General features: G+C 37.0%; 1 protein-coding gene across 1 annotated transcript in view; it reads left to right on the plus strand.

Moving 5' to 3' along the window:
* IL1RAPL1 (interleukin 1 receptor accessory protein like 1) overlaps positions 1-20,320 on the plus strand; it is a gene marked incomplete at its 3' end in the record, with an annotated part of 758,136 nt that overhangs the window by 723,544 nt on the left and 14,272 nt on the right. Inside the window, exons 7-9 of the mRNA XM_082779239.1 lie at positions 4,670-4,802; positions 6,681-6,826; positions 18,574-18,717. Of these exons, the coding sequence (XP_082635365.1) occupies positions 4,670-4,802; positions 6,681-6,826; positions 18,574-18,717 (423 nt within the window). The remainder of the gene's footprint in view (positions 1-4,669; positions 4,803-6,680; positions 6,827-18,573; positions 18,718-20,320) is intronic.

The raw sequence follows: 20,320 nt of genomic DNA on the forward strand, positions 1-20,320 counted from the left end.
TTCAACTCACTTCTACATCTTTTTTTCAGCATAGAAAACACACATAAAATAGTTGCTTACAATTAACTGTGAGCGATTTCTATTAACTGGCTGACAGATTTTGTACATTAGATTAAACATGAAACAAAGTACCTCTTGTATTTATTTACTTAAATTTTGAACACTTTCTAAAAATCTGAAGATTTCTTATATATGGACTACCCATGCAGAACAGACCAGAACAGACTGTGTGCCAAACTCTGCGTCCTCTGACTACCTACTTCAAAGGATTACTACTGAGAAGTGAAACCTTAGCATACTTGCAGTCATACAAGGGCAGCCCTGGAGCAGATATCACAATGTGCTCTGAAAATACTCTGTTCACTCATAATGTTGCCTGTCAGGCAGTCTTTACCTATTGCTTACACGTGCCTGCAGCTGTGAGCATCTCTGCTCTATCAGGAGAGCTCCTCTGCCTTCTGCAAAGAGCTGTGAACTCAGGAGTAACAGACCTCCTCATTAATGGTCACAGGCTGGTCATTAGATGGTCACTGAATCTTTCTGGATGACCTGTTAATGAATTTCCCACTGGCTTTTTATGTAGATTGGTCAAGGTAGACAGTATAGATAATTTATAGCTGAGCACCTGGCATGTTAATAGTCCTTGCTCAGCAAATCTAATTGACACAGTACTGCTAAGAGGAAGTACATCCTTCCTAATTTGTTTGTCAGGTGTAAATATTTCATGTTGAAAGGAAACTTTGGATTCTGTGTTTAAAAATATGTTCAAATATTTTATTTAGGGGGGAATTTATTCAAGAATTTAATAAGGAATGAAGTCTTTATCTTACAAACCTTTTTGACACTTTTTCCCCTTAATGCTTTGTTTATTTAAAACAAAACAAAACAAAACAAAAGATACTATTCACCTGTAAAAGGCTTAGAGGCCTTCACAGTGTAAAAATCATATCTCAGTGGGTGCCTGTTAGCTGCAAGAGCCTGGAGAGGTCGTAGTAAGTACCTGTGGTGCCTAATCTCTGTGAATCACGGAAATTGGCCAGAAACCACAGTCCCTCCAGCTGTGATCTTACCAGCTCTCAAGGGCTAAAGAGTTTCAACTGGGCCTTGACTTGCTGGGAAAGCTGCAGGAAAAGCCCAAGAAGTGGCAATGATACAACAGACAGTACTCTTCAGCATTGGTGATAATGCCATAGGGTTAATTAATTCTTCGAAGGAGCCTGTTTTTGCTTTAGTCATGCAGGAACCTTCTCCCATTTTGAGAGTGATTGGAGTCCACCAATGCTGTGATTGCTAGGCATTTCACAGCTCTGAACATGTGCTAAACTGGATGACTGTGACCAATATATTCATAATCCTTTAAGGTTTTGTATTTTCATTTCCACATTTGAGTATTGTAGTTAGTTTATATATAAGACATGTAATTGTTGTAAGAAAGTGGGTTTGAATCTGTTCAGATGTCCTGGGAATGCTCAGGAAAGATCTTCACATCCCATTACAAGTTTTCATGCCCTTGACCCCCATTAAGTGGTTCCCTAATGCTCATCTCATTCCCTGCAAATAGCTGCAAGAATGCAAAAATCTCTTCACTGCTTCTAGATGGCACTTCCAGAGCCCTCCTTGTGTTGAGAATAAAGAACTGAGTTTCCAGAAAGGTATCCTGACCATTCAGGAGGTTGTGTTGCAAGGAGGTGGTTTTGCAAAGAGATGACCTGACCGCTGCTTCCCAGGGCATGGAAACTGTCTTTAGGAAGAGTTTTTGCCCTTCAGCTTACATTTGGTGACTTTGCTCTAAATGAGATGAGATTATCTAACTGTCCCATTAACCAGATATTCAATTTCATATCTTTTGATTATGAATGAGACCTTCATCTCCTAGTTTCAAATACTGGGGTATTCCTGTCTCCTTAGCGGACATTGCAGAAAAATGGTGTTGTGGCATCCACTGTAGGTAAGCTTCCTTAAAATGACAAAAAGCAGTTCAGTTCTTACTTTGGTTCTACACCTTTTGTGGTGCAGATATGAGAGTTCATGCAAATGAGAGGAGCAAGATGCTTTCATGGAAAACCATAAATCATTTCAGATAAATAAGAGATTTATTTAATGATTACTTATCTTCCTGTTATACAGAATCCTGCATTTGTTTCCATAGTAAAAAATAAATAAGATGCTCAAATATTGTCAAAGGTTTGAGAAGGACCATATACAGACCCAAAGTAGTATATTTTTAAGAAAATACATTGAACCCAGATTGACTTCTCACAGCATCTTAGTAGAGAAAATAACAAAAAGTAGTAATAATATTTTTATTTTTTTTTTTCATGAGCTGTGGTCAGTCAGCTTTAACATCCTAGGATCAAAAATTGAAAGTGTACATAAAATATGACTTTGGTCTCAGCTGTAATATCAGCTCCATGGAAATACTCTGCTCAGGGGAGGAAATGCTCCTTAAATCACAACACTTCCTTAAATCACAGTGTAATTATCCATTACAGAAATGCACATAACAGTTTAGAAGTGCTGTTGCATATTAAGACAAACAACTTTGCATCAGTGAATAGATCTTTAACTACATGGCTGTGTGCAGTACACCTAGTTTTAACCAATCTTACCCACACATCCAAAATGCACATGAAGTACCATTTCCATCTCTGCATGTGCTCTATCTGGAACCCCAAACCCAAGTGGTACTAATACAATATAAGGCTGCCCAATGAAAATAAACTAACGTGAAGGCATATTGCATTTTCAATTCTCACTGTATCATAGAATCATAAAATTATAAAATAGTTTGGGTTGGGAACTTAAATATCTTCTAATTCCAGTCCCTGCCATGGGCAGGAACATGTTCCACTAGACCAGGTTGCCCAAAACCTCATTCAACCTGGACTTACACTCATCCACGGACTCACAGCTTCTCTGGGCAGTCTGTTCTGGTGCCTCACTACCCTCACAGTAAGGAATTTCTTCCAAATATCTAATCTAAATATACCCTCTTTTAGTGTAAAGCCTTCTTATCGTATCACTACACTCACTGACAGACTTCCTCTCCAGCTTTCTTGTAGACTCCCTTTAGGTATTGGAAGGCCACTATAAGGTCTCCTTGGAGCCTTCTCTTCTCCAGGCTGAACCCCAACTCCCTCAGCCTGTCTTTATAGGAGAGGTGCTCCAGCCCATTGATAATCCATGTGGCCCTCCTCTAGACTTCTCTAGAACATGTTCATGTCCTTCTCCTGCTGGGGCCCCAGAGTGGAACGCAGTACTCCATGTGGCATCTCACAAGAGCAGAGTAGAGGGGGAGAATCACTTCCGTCAACCTGCTGGCCACGCTGCTTTTAATGCAGCCCAGGATATGGTTGGCTTTCTGGGTTGCTAGTTCACAGGAACAGCTCATGCTGAGCTTCTCATCAACCAGTACCTCCAGGCCCTTCTTTTCAGGTCTGCTTTCAATCCATTCTCTGCCCAGCCTGTATTTGTTCTTTGTATTTGTTCTTTAATTCAGAAAGAATTAATGCTCTGGCCCTGGTGCAGGACCTTGTACTTGGCCTTCTTGAACTTCATGTGGTTTGGACAGGCCCGCCTCAAGCCTGTCCAAATCCTTCTGGATTGCATTCCTTCCCTCCAGCATGCCAGTCACACCACACAGCTTGGTGCCACCAGCAAACTTGCTAAGGGTGAATTTGATCCCAATGACAACGTCACAGACAAAGATGTTAAACAGCACTTGTCACAGTACTGACCCCTGAGGAACATCACTTATCACTGATCTCCATTTGAACATTGAGCTATTGAGCACAACTCTTTGAGTGTGATCATCCAGCCAATTCCTTACCCACTAAGTGGTCCATCCGTCAAATCCATGTCTCTCTAATTTAGAGACAAGGCTATCACTGGCTATCAGTGTCAAATGCTTTGCACAAGTCCAGGTAGGTGATGTCAGTTGCTCTTCCACCAGTGCTGTAATCCCATTGTAGGAGGTCATGAGATTTATCAGGCACAATCTGCCCTTAGGGAAGTCATGTTGGCTGTCACCAATCAACTCCTTATTTTCCATGTGCCTTAGCATGTAAACATTAAGTAACTCTGCACATATGTAGAATTTCTGCTCCTTACTGCATGTTATTGGATGGTTATTTCCAATTAATACATAAAATGTTTCCCAGACAGTGATAACTTAGCAACAAACATGTATCTTTCTATTGGCTGTCCCTTGGAAATGGTACAGGAAACGACACCCTACAGGAGTCTACCAACCTCTTTGCAGAAATGTTTGCAAGGCTGAACTAACACAAATGTGATTGCATGTCTGTTTTGCCTAACCTTTACCTATTTTTAAAGAAAACATTGAAATCTTTAGTTAAGTTGGCAATTTTTAAGAAACCATAGTCTTTCATTTCCTCACAATACATGGAACATTCGGTAAAACAATACAAAAGTGAATCCTGCTCTAATGTAACATTTAATCTCACTTTTATTGTATTTATTTTCAGAAAATATATTGAACACCAGCTGCAAGACAAGTAGATGTTTTGGGGCATTTCTAACAACAACTGAAAATGGAGGGTCTCTACAGATATACATTGTTTAAATCAACACATCTACTGGTTCAAAAATGAATCCTTTTTTACAAATTTTGAAATAACTTTTTTTTTTCTTTCTTTCTTTGTAACAGGTGGTTCTGCTAATCTAACCTGCCGAGCTTTCTTTGGATATAGTGGAGATGTCAGTCCTTTAATCTACTGGATGAAAGGGGAGAAGTTTATTGAAGATTTAGATGATAGTCGAGTCTGGGAAAGTGACATCAGGTAAAAGAAAAAAAAAATCAAGCAGTATCTTTTTTTGGTAGTTAATGTAATACTTGTTATCACAGACTAATTCAGGAACACTTGCAATCTGGGCCATTTTTTTGCAACATCCAGTCTTTATCTTTTCAATTTCATCATTAGACAACAAAAAAATGCAGCAAAACCTGATGTTAGAGAGCTGCAAAAGCAGAGTGGTTGCCCAGCTAGCACAGTAGTGTAACCAACTGGGATTTGTATAGTCACATTTTCAAACTGTGGCAAACTATAACAACCATTAACACAGTTACTAAGAAGAAATAAAGAAAAGTAAATACATCCAGAAAAGCAGGTCAAAATAAGTTTTTTAAGCACATAGCCTTAAATAAATGCTGAAGTCTGACATCTCTTTTTGAATGTTTGATTTCTCTTCTTCAAAGAAAGAACTGAGTTTCCTGGAATGTTATTTGCCCTGTGAGATCCAAGACTCCTGTTACATGGGCAGGTTCTAGCTGCTGAAATATTTGTCATAGAAAGGATCTGGCAATTCACATCATGTACTTATTCTGCTTCTAAAAGTGTTACCTCATTTGGAAATTGAGAAAACAGTATTTTTGTATTGAGAATAACATGCTTGACACAGCTTTCCAACTCATATCCAATATGAAGTACTTACTTAGATCTGAAGAGATTCCTTTCTTATTTACAATCATGTGTGTGTGTGTATAACTGCATTTGTATATCATGCATAAACCTATAAATGAATGCAAATCTAAGTATGCACTACAAAGGAAGTTAAATAACCACAGGTGTATTATCCTCAGTGATTTTCTGCAATAGAACATCATGAGTTTATATCCCTTTCTGCTCTTACATAGGAATTTACTACCTTATCAACAGACAAGAAGTCACACTTGTTTTCAGTTTTAGCTTGGAGTTCTACTGTATAATTAAATTAAGGGAGAATCTTCCTTTGTCAAAATCAAGAAGGTCATATAGACATTCAAGGTCTCTGTGTCCCCAGACATAGGCAAAATGGAGGCATATTTCAGCCCAGTGTACATCAAATTTTATAAAGATCAGAACAAATACACTTAATTGAACAAGACAACTAGATAAGCTACATTTCTCATATAAAGCCCTTCCCAAGCCTTTCAACCAGACTTGGCATTTAAGAAGGCTGATGAAAAGGTGTCAAAAACCTCTTTACAACTTTCTTGTTTTGTGGAAGGAGGACCCAGAAGACTGGTTTCCGCTGCTTTTGTCAGGTGTGAAGTGAGGGAGCAGCCTGTAGCAGTTTGTCACTTGCTGTGCTGGGTTTCTAAAACCACTGATGGGATTGCTAAGAGGGAAAGAAAGAAATTGGAAAACAGGAGGAGCATTAAGCAGGTCTTTGCTTTTCCTTATCATCTGTTTGAATGAGTGGCATCTGGCATTCCACTTCCTTCTATTGACTTATAATACATAGTCAAATTTTATAATATATTCACAATATATATATATATATATTTCAGTATACAAATAGTGCATTTCATCAAAACTCCTGGTGTAATTGAAAACCTGAAATATAACTGTGTTTCACTTTTCTCTGTTCTAACATTTCAAGACTCTACATATTACTGATCAGGGCCTCCACCAGAGTACAGTAATATGTTATCATTGTGCGCATCATCCTGCTTAAATACAATTAACTGTAGCTCTCATTAACATTTACAAAGCCAAACCTCCTCATTAGAAGTGAGGAAGAAAAGTATGCGATATAATTTAATTAAGATTGCATCAAACCATAACCAAATCTGAAGCCAAAGAGTTGTGAATTGTAAGTAGCAATATTATGCCATGATTATCTGATGCTCCACTGTGATACAAGCAGAACAGAAGATACGATTTCTTTTTCCTCAGGGTTCTCAAGGAACATCTTGGGGAACAGGAAGTTTCTATCTCATTGATTCTTGACTCTGTGGAAGAAGGAGACCTTGGCAATTACTCATGCTATGTTGAGAATGGAAATGGACGCCGTCACGCCAGTATTCTTCTGCATAAAAGGGGTAAATATGCAGGTCCTCACCACAAAATGGTACATTGTGGGGGTGGTCAGTTTGGAAAGCTTCCTTTTTATGAAAGTATGTCTTTCTGAGATATTAGTAAGCAATGATTGTTTTCCCTTGGCATTCATACCACTTACAAAATAAAATATAAAGGTTGCTGTTTATTCTGGCTGTCACCAGGATAAATACAGTAACACCTTTTAATTATATTTCTATAACAGATGCATTTAATAATTTTAAATTTTAAAACTAATAAAGGTTCAATAGAGAAAAATAAAATAGTAGGAAGTTACAAGTAATAAAACCATAATAATTTTCTTTAAGAAATAATTAAATACTAAAAAAGCAAAACAAATACATTCTACTTCTATCAGTAAAGTCACCTAAACTTAATAGAATCACAGAATGGTTGAGGTTGGAAGGGATCTCTGGAGTTTGTCTGGTCCAAAACGGCTGCCTAAACAGAAAAACCTAGCACAGGTTGCACAGGACTATGTTCAGGCAGCTTTTGAAAATCTCCAAGGAGGACCCCACAGCCTCTCAGGGCTACCTGTACCAGTGCTCAGTCACCACCACAGTTATTGTTTCCTAAAGTTCAGACAGTGTCCATTTTGTGCCCATTGTCTCTTGTCCAATAGCTGGACACCACTCAAAAGAGCCTGGCTCAACACTATTTTCACCCTCCTTTCAGGAACATATACACATTGACAAGATCCCTCTGAGTCTTCTCTTCTCTGAACTGAACAGTGCCAGCCCTCTCAGCCTTTCCTCATATGAGAGGAACACCAAAGCCTTATTCATTTCTCTGGCCCTTTGTTATAGTCTCTCCAGTATGTTTATATATCTTTTATACTGATGGGCCCAGAGCTTCCCTCCACCTGCCGGCAACACTTTGCCTAGTACAGTCAAGAATAACATTAACTTTCTTTGCAGCAAGGGCAGATTGCTGGCTTATGTTCAGCTTGATATCCATAGGGATCTTCAGGTTATATTCTGTAAAAATGCTTTCCAGCTGGGTGTTCCCGAGCACTAACTGGTACCCATGACGGTCCCTCCTCAGGAACTTTGCACTTTGTTAAACTTCAACAGTTTCTCATCAGCACATTTTTCCAGCCTATCCAGGTCCCTCTGGTTGGCAGCACAACCCTCTGGCCTATCAGCCACTCATCCCAGTTTTATGTTGTCTCCAAACTTCTGATGGTACACCCTGCCTCCTTCACTCAGATACTTAATGAAGATGTTAAACAGAACTGGACCCAATATTGACCACTGGGGTATGCCACTGGCCTGCAATTAGACTTTGCAGTATTAATCATAACCTTCTAGGCCGAGCCAATCAGCCAATTTTCATCTCATCTCACTGTCCATCCAGCCAGCCCATGGGAGTTCCTGTGGAAGTTCCTGGGAGTCTGACTGTGGACAATTTCCTTCTAAAACATTTGTGTAACACCAACATTTTTCAAGTGAAGACAGAAACATATAAGGATCTTCCTATTTCTACTCACCACTCACATTGCATTACTTCAGGCTGATGTCCACAGGGATGGAGATAATTATGGAAAGGAGAGACTCTTGCAAAGACAGGTTCTGATATTCACTTTGTTCACTTTACCTCCCAGAGGGTGCTCCACATGCCTAGGCTTGATGCTCTCCACACTCATGAAGCATTCCACTGGTTTAAGGGAGCAAAGAACAATCAGCAGCAGTGTCTGTACTTTGCTGTCATTACTGTGCTTTTTTTAGTCTGTAAATGTTCTTCTGGGTTCTTCCTGTGGTACTAAATTAGTTGTTGCATCTTGATTTATATCAAAGAAGTGAAGCCTTCCCTAATTTTAGTCTTTCAACATGCAAAATCTGTACAAGAGCCATAAACCCAGAGTGTGACTCATTTATTTAAATATATTTTTGTGTACCCCCAATTAATTGAAAAGAGCTAATTCATAGCTCTTTTTCTGAACACTTAGCCCTTTTTCTGAACACTTCTCATAGCCCTTTTTCTGAACACTTCTCAATCTTTCTTATGAGATGTAAATAAATAGATGTTCCACTTAGCATGGTATTTGGAATATTTTCTTGAATTTTCTGAAATGGAAAATTAACTTACTAAGTAATTGAACTGCAACAATTTATCAGGTGGTAGCCATGTACCCCTAATTCAGATATATTTGAACCCAGGGTGAGAACTTTAAAAAACAAACACTGTAATTCAATGTGTTGTCTTTAATAATAAAGTTAGTACGTGGAGCACTGGAGATACAGAATCTTAAGGCTTAAATTACTTTGAAACCAACAATTAATTGACTGATTTTTATTAAGTCATATGCTGATGGTGAGTCCTTATTTTCCCCTCCATACAAGCAATAACACCAAGACTGATATGACATGTAACTCTTTTTTAATCTATCAGTGAATACATAAAATTTTTGGAAAGGTTTACTTTCCTTCCTCCCTTTTTCAGAGAAATCAGTATGTCAAACATATTGCAGTATGTGGTCTCATGATGCATGATGACATGCTTAAGAGGAAGTAATCTCAATATTTAACTGCCCTTATAAATAGTAAAAGGTAAAAATAGCAAGAGCTCCCACAAAAGATTAAGACTAAATCTGAAATTGTGATTTGGAAACAAAATCCATTGTGACCTCAAAAAAACAAAAGGTACTTGTTACAAGCCTTCTACATACTTTGCATGTTGACAACTGTTTCAGTGAAATGATAAATTAACCATGACAGATAAAAATTTGAGCTTGTCTCTCAGGTCTCCTAGGAAGAGGAGCTTTGCACTGCTTGCTTAGTCTCCTGTATATCACCATGACAACATTTCATTTTAGGTTTCCCTGTTTAGATCCATATTTAGTCTCTGATAGGAATGAGTTAGCTGTTTATTAATTTTTTATTATTTGCTCACAGAACAATCGGGACCTAACAATTAGGTAAATTTGCTTCCTGAAACTAAAGCATTTGCAGAGGTATTAGTTTTTCCCAGTTTTCTAGTTAGAGATCTCTCTTTTTCATCAGTATAAGCAAATAGAAATGGTGAATTTGGAAAGTTCACTGCTTACCTGAAAACAAAATGATAAATCACTCTTAAACTTCATATGTGGTACATTATTGCTCAGATCAGAAGGGACAAAAAAGCAGAAAGCTCTGTTTCTGGACAAAAAGTGTTCCTGGGAAAAGAGGACTAAATGCTAGAGTGGGGATTCAGGTACAAAATGTAAGCCCTTAAAACAACTTTCGGCCTCTTGCTTTGCCCTGCTCAATATATTCTCTGTAAACATGAACTTCCAGTGGGAACTTTTGGGTATGCCCACAATTACACATCCTGAAAGGGCAAATAGTTGAGAGTCTGAATCACCAGCAAACACCTACATGCATCATTCTTACTCTTCACTCCAGTCTGTCTCAGCAGGGAGCCATTTACCTCACAGAAAATGAAAACAAGAGCTGGAGGCAGTCCCTTCACATGCCAGTTCCCAACATGTGCAGCCAGGGCAAGGGGGCTTCTGCTTTCTCCCCTATTTGGTCCTGGAATTGAAACCCTGAGCTTCCCATCTTATGAAAGAAAGTTTAGGGCAAGAGCTGTGACAGAAAAGCTACCCTACGTTAGGCATTCAGCTTTAGAGAACTGTGGTCTGGGCAGTTGAGCCCCATCTGGGCAGCAGTCCCCATCTCTGGCAGTTTAGCTCCGATTTCCTCCTGTGTTCCTCTTACTTTGTGACTGCCAGTGGAGAAAACCTATGATCACTGTTTTTATGCAGACAGCTGACCATTTCTAGATGCCTAACTTTCCTCAGATGTTATGCATAGGAATAATTTAACTGACCTAAGGGCAGTAGAGCATTTTAAGTATAGCAGTACCAATGCTGTTTCCTCTTCTGGTCCATTCCTACAAATTTGTCCAAAAATAATCAGAAGTAGAGAGCAACAAGAACCCAGGAGATCTAACTTTCATTCTCTTCCTCCAGCTGTTGATCAAATTTATTTCTATCATTTTTACAATAATAGAGTTATTTTCTCTTCTGTGTGAACAAAAAAGATCTACTTGTTACAATCTGAAGCTGATTTTGTTGCTTAGTGATGATAGCTGTCATCGATCATCTGTAGCAGTTACAGGTCAGTCTTCAACCAGATAGAGGAACCTTCTAGAAATTAATATTGAGAGTGGTACTGGCAGCAGCTAAACACAAATTTATTAATGACAAACTACATACTGCAGATGATGTAAGGGATGGATCATACACTACAATTCTATTTTGTCACAGGCTTTTAATTCAAGAATACAAGCCCATACATAATAAATAAAAATATAATGCATTAAGAAGAAATAATGTTCTGCTACAATATTGCGTCTTCTAAACTATGACTTTCATGCTGGATCAAATCCCTTGTGGTCTCATTTAATTGTACATTTAGGTGGTAACACAGATTATTATTTAATTTTGTGGCTATTTCTATGGAAATTCTTGTCTGTGTGTCTGCAAATAAAATACCAATGCAAAAATAATCTCAAATTCTATGCTGTCCTAAGTTTTAAGGTTGCTTTTTTTTTCAGTTTTTCTTATTTTAAAAAATAAATAACATATTTACGGCTTTCATGGATAACCATCAGACCTGTGAGCAGGTAATACACTTTATGCATTTTTTTCAAAGTATCTTCTTTTATTTCTCAGTGTTGTCTACTTTTCTGTCCTGTGCCTCTTATATCTTGGGTCTGTTTTCTTCTGTCATAGGGGATATATGGGGCTCTTTGACCCTAACATATATAACTGAGGGATAGTTATAACAACTTTTAAAGAGTTTTACTAAAATATATTGTTTAGAAGAAGAGTTACTCTATTTTAATTTGCCCATGAGAATGTATGTTTGAAATTAAAGCAAGTTATTTTTTTTCCATAGGAAATGCTTCTTGGGGAAATATTTAAGTAGTTATACCTTAAACTCTTTACCTATGAATACATAAACATTGTATTAATATTTCCAAATATTGGAAGCCAAACTATGAATAGTAGGAAATTCTGAATATTCTTCATCCAGTTATTAATGGAAATAGAATTGCTGAGAAGTACCTTAAATTACTGTCATTCACATAGTAATGTAAATTTGTTTTATAATATCAGGACTTGGATAATGTAAGTTTTTGATTTCATGAGCATTTTCAATGACTAGACACGACTTCACAGAGCAATAGTCAAGAGCGACAATTAAAAGAGAAAAGAAACAACAGTTATCATCTAAAGTCCATGAAGAAACCACAGGTGTTATAGTTCCCTTTGCCATAATGCTTCATGATGTTTTAGAAATTTCTGAATTGGCACTCATCATGTGAGATATGAGAGCAAGGAGTTTCATATTACAATTTCTGTTAATTGTTCTTAATTAACTGAACATTTCAGCAAAACTCTTAAGTCTCAGTCGAAGCAAAACTTTTGTAAAACACAGATCCATTTGGTTTGCTAAGACCACACATATGTATATCTTCCAGCATATAAGGCATTCAGCTTTTGGTCTGCACTGTAGGATAAGCTCTATGAGTTCCTCTCTAGGTTTTAGAATTGAAAGTGAAATTTGATTTGATTTGATTTGATTTGATTTGATGTGAATTGATTCCCTTCTCCCCCACCATTAAAGAAGCCATCATAGGCCATTAAAGAAGCCTTCAGGTTGTCTTATTCTGAGCAGTGCAAAGATTCAGTACATGACAGAGAAACAAAGGTGCATAACACGGGGCTTCCTGCCTTCTTTCCCCAAGCCTAACCACTAATGACTGTTCTTTTTACACTCAATCTCATCTAAAATCAGTAAATTAGTTGTGTACTAAAGAATGTTTCTGTCTGTTTGACAGAAATTCTTCATAAAACTCTTTTCTTCATCAGTAAGGTTTTGATGAAAAGATTAGTCAGATTACTTAGCATGTGCCTAAATCCAGCTCTCCTCTAAAGAGGTGTCAAACAAGTTGGTTTGTTAAACAGATTTCTTTTTAAAACAGCTTTTGTTCCACTTTTATCATAGTTCTTTTTATATAATGTCTATGTAAGTACATTTCTAACCCTGATTGACAAGGAAGAAAATATTTTAAAATAAATTAACACAAATTGTTCTTATAAACCATTCAGAGCTAAATTATTCATTAATGCTATCCTTAGGAAGAAATGTAAACAGTATGTTTTATGATCTTACATCCTTGGAACTTGGTACTCCATTTTCCCCCACATTTTGGCACCTCCCAGTGCTTCTTACATTCATTTCTTTCAGCAAATCTAAAAGAAGTAATTGTGTGGGATGTCTGATTTCAGTAGCACAATAAGCAAATAGAATCTTTCCTAATCAGGAAGGTTTTAAGTCATATAAAATTTATTTGGGGAAGCTAACTAGAGATTAATTCAAATCTGCATAATTATGACTTTTTTTTATTTCAATTTGAAGTATAAACTGCCTTTAAAATGCAGTGTTCTGTATTTAAATCTAGTAAACGGCAGTAGTACTGCAGCATCTACATTTTCTTCAATCTTGTCTTCTCTTGAGCTAACATACTCAAGACTGTAATTATTCTTCTGCTGGGAACAGGTATTTTGTACTTCTCAGAAAGAATAAAACTGTCATCACTAAGAATATATATTCTATTATTACAAGTTATTTTCTTAAGTCTAGTAACACTAAGATGTCCAACAGAACTACAGCTTGGATATGCTGTCTGTTGTACAAATGAATAGGTCAACAAGATCCCCAACTTGTATTGGCACTCATACATACATATACGGAGTATATATCAATCTAATGAATAAAGTGAGATAACTGTGTCCCAATAGTTCTGACAGATAAAACGAAGCTACTGCATTGAAAAAATAAAAATTAAAATTAAAAACTATAACCAAACTTACCCACCTTAAGTCAACTCTGCAGGCATTTACAGGCTTATATGGCCTATGCTGGCAGAAAGTATCAGCTTTGTGCTTAGAGATGATTTCATGATCAAGCTAATGAACACGCCAAATCTGCTTCTACTGGTATCAGAAGTGTTATTATTTCAATGATATCTATTAGTGGTTATTCACAACAGTATTTGTAAAACCATCTTTATTCCTTAAATACAGGTTTATTTTTCTCTTTGAAACAAATGAAAAAAAAAAATCAAAAAGTAGAGAATAGATAATATAGATAATATAGATAATATAGATATATATATACACACATACTGTGTATGCATATGCTGTGTAAAGATGTGGTTCAATATGCTATATTTCTATGAAAGCTATCTCTCTAAAAAGATATATTGCTTTATAGCCATGCTGTATTCAGAAAAAGAGGGAAAAAAAATCATACTTCTTCATTTTTTAACTATGAGTATGGGTTTCTGTCTTCCCAATCTAATCTCTCTCTTCTTTTAACTGATGATGTCTAAAATGAGATTCAGATGAATATTCCTTTTCTAGCTGGCCTCCTCCTTCCTTTATGAGTAAGACAACTCTTTATAAAGAAAACTACATCTGATGAGACATTGGTCTTGCATTGATTATCAGTATCTGTTTTTTTCCATTCTCTCAGGCATCATCATAGGAAATAACAGTGAAGAATTTTAGTAAGCGTTATCTTTACCTGCTTCCTTTCCAAATTATACCCATTACCTTTATGTTTAACTTTATAATTGAAGTCTATGAACATATATCAAGACAAACTAAGAACTGAATGTAAAAAAGCCTGTAAAATTGTCCAAGAAAACCAGAGAATGGAAATGAGGCTAAGACACAAAGTTGCAGAGATTTATGTGTGGGATAACCTGAAGCTCTGTGAATAGTCCTGTTGACTTCAGAAGGATTACTTATATTCTGTGAAGTTATGCAATCTGCGTAAGTGATTGCAAAATTGAAACCTTAGATAGACTGTAATTTGATTTTGAAAAAGCCTCAGAAAATGAATACGCAGCTATAAATCACATGTCCTTGAAGAGTTATAAATCACTATATATATGTATATATATGTATATATATGTTTGAAACATAATTATTTTTCTAGGTAGCTCAACTGTATACGGACTAATGAATAGAATAAGACTAATTTTAAATTATCACAGATCATTAAATGTTAGGTTTCTGAAGCATGTTGTATAAGTCATGAGGTATGAATCTTTGAAAGCACTCTTTTATTTACTTTCTTGTTACAACTCCAGCTAAGATAAATGAATTACCTGCTTTACACAGAGAAAGGAAGTTTATCAAAAATTAAAGCCAGGTAAAATCAAAGATATATCCTACAAATACACCTAATGATTAGGATAGCATCACTATAAAATGAGTACATTTACCATCACATCATACTGAATATTTAGAAAGGGCATGTACTTTGTTTTAATTAGCATTTTCTTTCATTGGGTTGCTGGGCCAAAACCTCCTGATAAGGGGGAAAAAAAAAAATTTGTAGCCATTGGTCAAACTGCTTGTAACAAATCTTGTTTTAAATCGAAGCTATTTACTCAGAAACCAATCTACTACTGCAGCAGTAATCAATGTGTTTTTCCTTGGAGTAGAACTGTTCCTGTGCTACTGGAGGACTATTGTTAATTGCCTGTAACTAGATGATTGCTGTGCTTTTGAATGTAGCTACTTGGCACTTGCTCATTTGTTGTGTTTAACAGAATGCCTGTCTCCCTAAGGGTTAGACAAGTAATTTTCCTCTACTACTTTCTACAGTCAGCCTCAGCTCCTTAAGGAGGGCAATAGGTTTTAAAAGGTTTACAGTTTTTGTCTCTCCCCTCTGATGTAGAATTGTGCTGAAATTGAATCTTTTTAGTGTGCAGCCACTACAGGAAACTTGAGTTTCAGCAGGAAAAACAGATCACACTTCAAAGGGAGTGCAATGCCTGCTGTAGCAATCGTGTTCAAACTGTAGTGCAAAAGGCAGAATAAAGCAGCACAAAACAATCATGTTTCTGCAAAGGCTGCTTTACACTCTATCCTTGCTATTACACTTTACTACATCCTTGCTGTCACACACATCACCAGCCTCACAAGACACCTTTCAGGAGTAACCTTTCCCAGGTAGGAGTCAGAGTCCTCCTCTCCACCTCACAAGGGGAAAACCAGACTGCTGCTGACTCCTTCAGTTTGGCCTAACACAGGGTGACGCTCTTCATAAAATTCCTGAGGCAGCTCAAAGCTAGATAGTGTCCCTGTACAGCATACTTTAGTAACCTGCAGTTGTAGTAGCTTGAGGCCTGAAAGCAAACTGTTTAATGTGGCACTGTGCCCAGGCTAATCTGTCCTGCCCTTCACGGCACTGTACAGACACAGCTGCACTAGTTTCTGTTCTTTGGGGACTATCTAAGGCTTTTGCACAGTGGTGTGTAAGGATGGCTAATTACTGTATCTCTCTGACTCAAGAGCCTTATAAACTTCACCTGAGACAGAGAGCGCGTATGCACTGATACATAGCTCAGCATGGAGGAAAACACAAACTTGCTATGTTAGAAGGAAAGAACAAATAACTTACCATGGAAACAATTCTGTTTAAGAATCATTTTCCCCTTGTATATGTGAGTATATATATATATGATTATACATGAACATGATGGGTGAGGCAACATCAGAAAAAAAGGCAATTTCTAGTACTTTCCAGGGTGACTTAGAGAATTTTGATTCTTGCTCTGCTTGCCTAGTAGGTTTAGGACAGTTTCATGTATATTCAGATAGATTTTTTTTTAAAGAAAAAGTACAAGCATAGACTTGAATAATTTTATGGGGAAAACAGAACCTAAGAGGGACTCTTTGATAGCAAAAATGATGCAGTGCATTAGTCTGATTTCCTGCACAATGATAGAGAACAGGTAACTAACTACCTGCAGTTATTTTTTCCATTTAATCTCAAAATCATTAATTTAGGAAAAACTTTTGTTTTCCAGCTGTATTTCCATCAGTTTTAATGAGTCACAGCAGCAGGCACATAGAGTATTTTGTACCTAGCAACCCAACATATTAAAAACTGTTCTTCTAGTTCCTATTAAACAGCTGCATCACCTGCAGTACAAAATGATATACAGGCTATAGTAAACCAGTGCAGAATAATTTCCATTTCCATTCATATTGTGAAATACTGAATTACTTGTATGCAAACATTATTATTTTTTTGGTTATTTTTATTAACATTCCCTTCTCTGGACCAGAAGACAACTGAAAGTCTGAAATAACCATGCCAGTCTTGAAAATATCTAACACAAAGGAGTTTCCAGCACAGTTTTGGAAAGAATGACACAGAATATAAATGCCTTTTTATTTTACTTTATTGCAGTTTTAGTGCCTTCTAGAGAGCAATGAAATCATCTTACAGTTGCCTCAAAATAATAAAAAAATGTGTGATTCTCGGTAGACATAGTCAAAATAAATGGAATTGTCACTTTCTCCTATAACCTTTTATTTTTTTAATTGAATTGTATTGTGCTGGAGTGTCACGTCTGCATAACCACAAAAGCCAAAAAAGCAGGCTGCATGTACACTGCTTCACTCAGACAGAAGCTGCCCACTGGAAGAGTATGGTGTGAAAGGAACATGAACAAAGCTTTCTCCAACACAGACATTATGAAACAAAACTGCATAACTTAGTTTTCCAAGATTTGATTTCTTGGCATTCCTCAGAACCGAGTGATATTGAAAAAATATAGATGGTCTTAGGATATGCCATTTGTTACTTATTTCAAGTTTCAACATTTCTAGCAACAATCCCACTGTCCTTGTTTAACATTGCTAGTTTCAAGTTGATTAGCAAAGGAAAACTAGCCACAAAATGGATGCCACATAGCTGCGTGAGTTTTCTTGAGTGTGCAATGGTTAAGACAAGGGGGTTGAAGGCCCATGATGACATATTATTCATTCACTGATAAGTGACCCCACTGATGAGATTGCTGTTATTAGCTGTGGCTACATTTGACTGGAGTCCCCATCCTCAAAAGGGAACTACATAGCATGATCTCAGTCTGCCATGTGAATCTCCAGTGGCAGAGGGCAGAAGGCACAAAAGAGGAGGGATCCTGGTCTGAATGGGGACAGATTGGGTTGGTTTGCAATGGCTAACCATAAAGCAAACCCTGTTTGGAGAAAGAGGAGGGAAAAAAAAGAATTGCAAATCATTGGGAAACTGTGTCAAATATATTTACATGTAACCAAGATGTGAGGCTCTGGGATTCCTTGGATAATTTGTCTTCACATCCCTCAAGTTATTTTTTCTTTGCTTTTTGTTTGTTTGTTTGATTGTTTGTTTGTTTTAGGAAGAAAAAAAAATCCCTAGTTTATTTGTAGGCACTAGACTAAAACTCATCCAAAACCAGATCTTCTTCTTATTTCTGTGTGGATTAAGGGAGGAAATGTTTTAATTATCATCCACCAAAAAGAAAAAATAACCTCTGTTTTCATTGGAATGTCAACATTTATGTGTGTAAAACAAAATGTGATATATCCACAGAGAGAGAGAAGGAAGAGGGTTATCAGATCTGTCTTTTACATATATGCACAAACACATACCAGCAACAGCTCTTTTTTCAAATGAGCAATCCAGACACTGTACCAGAGGAAAAAGTATGTTATTAAAGGAAAAATATTCCTATTAACTTGTTATTTTTTCAAGGGTACTTTAACTAATTAAAAATAAATAAATAAATAACCCTCATTATTTTATTTTACTGTTTAACACAAGTAAGGTTTACTGCTAATCTTTCTCTGTTTTGGAATGTGTTTGTTATTGTATTTTGTAATTCTTTGCAGAGCTGATGTATACAGTTGAGCTTGCTGGTGGGCTTGGTGCTATTCTGCTGCTGCTTGTTTGTTTAGTGACTATCTACAAGTGTTACAAGATAGAGATTATGCTCTTCTACAGGAATCATTTTGGAGCCGAAGAACTAGATGGAGGTAAGGCAGCTTTTCAGTATGCTTGTCAGTATGCAGTGTGTGCCTGTCTTTTATTCTCTTTACTAAGTCCCAAGTTCCCCCTCCCCCTTTTTTTTTTTTTTTAATTTTCTTTGCAAAACCCCAGGCGCTTCCTCCCTGCAGCCTGCCGCGGGGCATCCCCCTCACCCCCCGGGGGCTTTTTTTTTCTTTTTTTTTTTTTTCTTTTTTTCCCTTTTTCCTTTCTTTCGTTTTTCCTTTTCTATTTTTTTTTCTTTTTCTTTTTCTTTTTTTTTTTTTTTTTTTTTTTGTAGAAGTTTGCAGCAAAACAAAACCCACGGCCAACACCGGCCGGGGGGCAGGGGTCGTTTCAGTTTAAGATGTGTTAACAACTACAGTTTTTATTTCTCACTGCATTAGGCGCAGACTTTAATACACTTTCCTCATGCAGCACATTAGCAGTAGTGACTGCTTAGCTGATGTACGTGCTACCCTCTGATCTCCAGGCAACACCCATGTCTTCTGGATTCATACTCCCAACACCAAATGAAAACTACCAGCACCTATGCATAAAAGACAGACTGCCTTTCTGACAGTGCCAAAAGGCAGTTTCACTTTTCCATAAGAAAGGAAGCATCTTCCCTGCTTGTGTTCCCCAAATAGGTAGAGGTTGGAGTGAATTTCAATTTACTCCTTGTTTAAACTGATCAGTCTCAGTAAACTGTGCTGAGTGTTTGGGAATGCAAATAGCAGTCTATTTTCTTGACTTCACTTGCTTCATCACTGAGAGAGCAGCTAATGGTCATTGAAGTTGTTCTGTGATTCAAGGACAGCCAGCTTAAACAAAAACTAGTCTGCAATGTACGCATGGCTTGTGTGAAACAAATACATGTATTTTGTTTTCTTCAGTTTTTAAGCAATGAGGAAAAATGTCTTTTCTGCCTCTAGTCCTACTAATCAAAACTACTATTGGACAGCAAATTGGGTTGAGCTGCAGGCTCTGATTAATTGGTTTTGGTTTATTGGGTTAGAGTTCCTGATGTTTTGTGCTATCACTATGTCTTTGGTGACAGAACCTTCCTTTTTTACTGAAATACTGCTGAAAGTTATTTTACAGTTCAAGGTAATAGCCTGTGGACAGAAGCTGCTGTGTGACATATTATAGTAAATACGTACTGATAAACAAGCACTGGCCAAATCTGTAACTGATAACGGAGAAGAGCAGCAGCAAAATTAGAGGTCTTTGTGTAAAGGAAAGAATTACATATTAAGATCACTAGGGAATGACCCACTTCTGCCTCCGATCTAAAAAAATAGGGTCTAAAATAGAAAATTCTCAGAACAACAGTGAGCCTAAGTACACAAAATTTTGTATCCTTCTACCAGATTTACAAAAAGGATGCATATTAATACAGCAGCTCAGTGGGAGAAAAAAATCTGGTTACTTATTTTACAAAGGAGGAAACTGAGGCCCAGTAGGACCATGATTCATGAAGGATTTTGGCAGACACCATTATTTTTCAGGAGCTGAGATCTTTCCTATACCAAAAAGTAACCCCCCAGTTTAAAGGAGTTTAGTTTACTTGCATGTGTGAATTTAATAATAATCATGTTATATGATGAAAAA

This window comes from Aythya marila, assembly GCF_965140915.1.
Source record: "Aythya marila genome assembly, chromosome: 1".
NCBI classification, from domain to species: Eukaryota; Metazoa; Chordata; class Aves; order Anseriformes; family Anatidae; genus Aythya; species Aythya marila.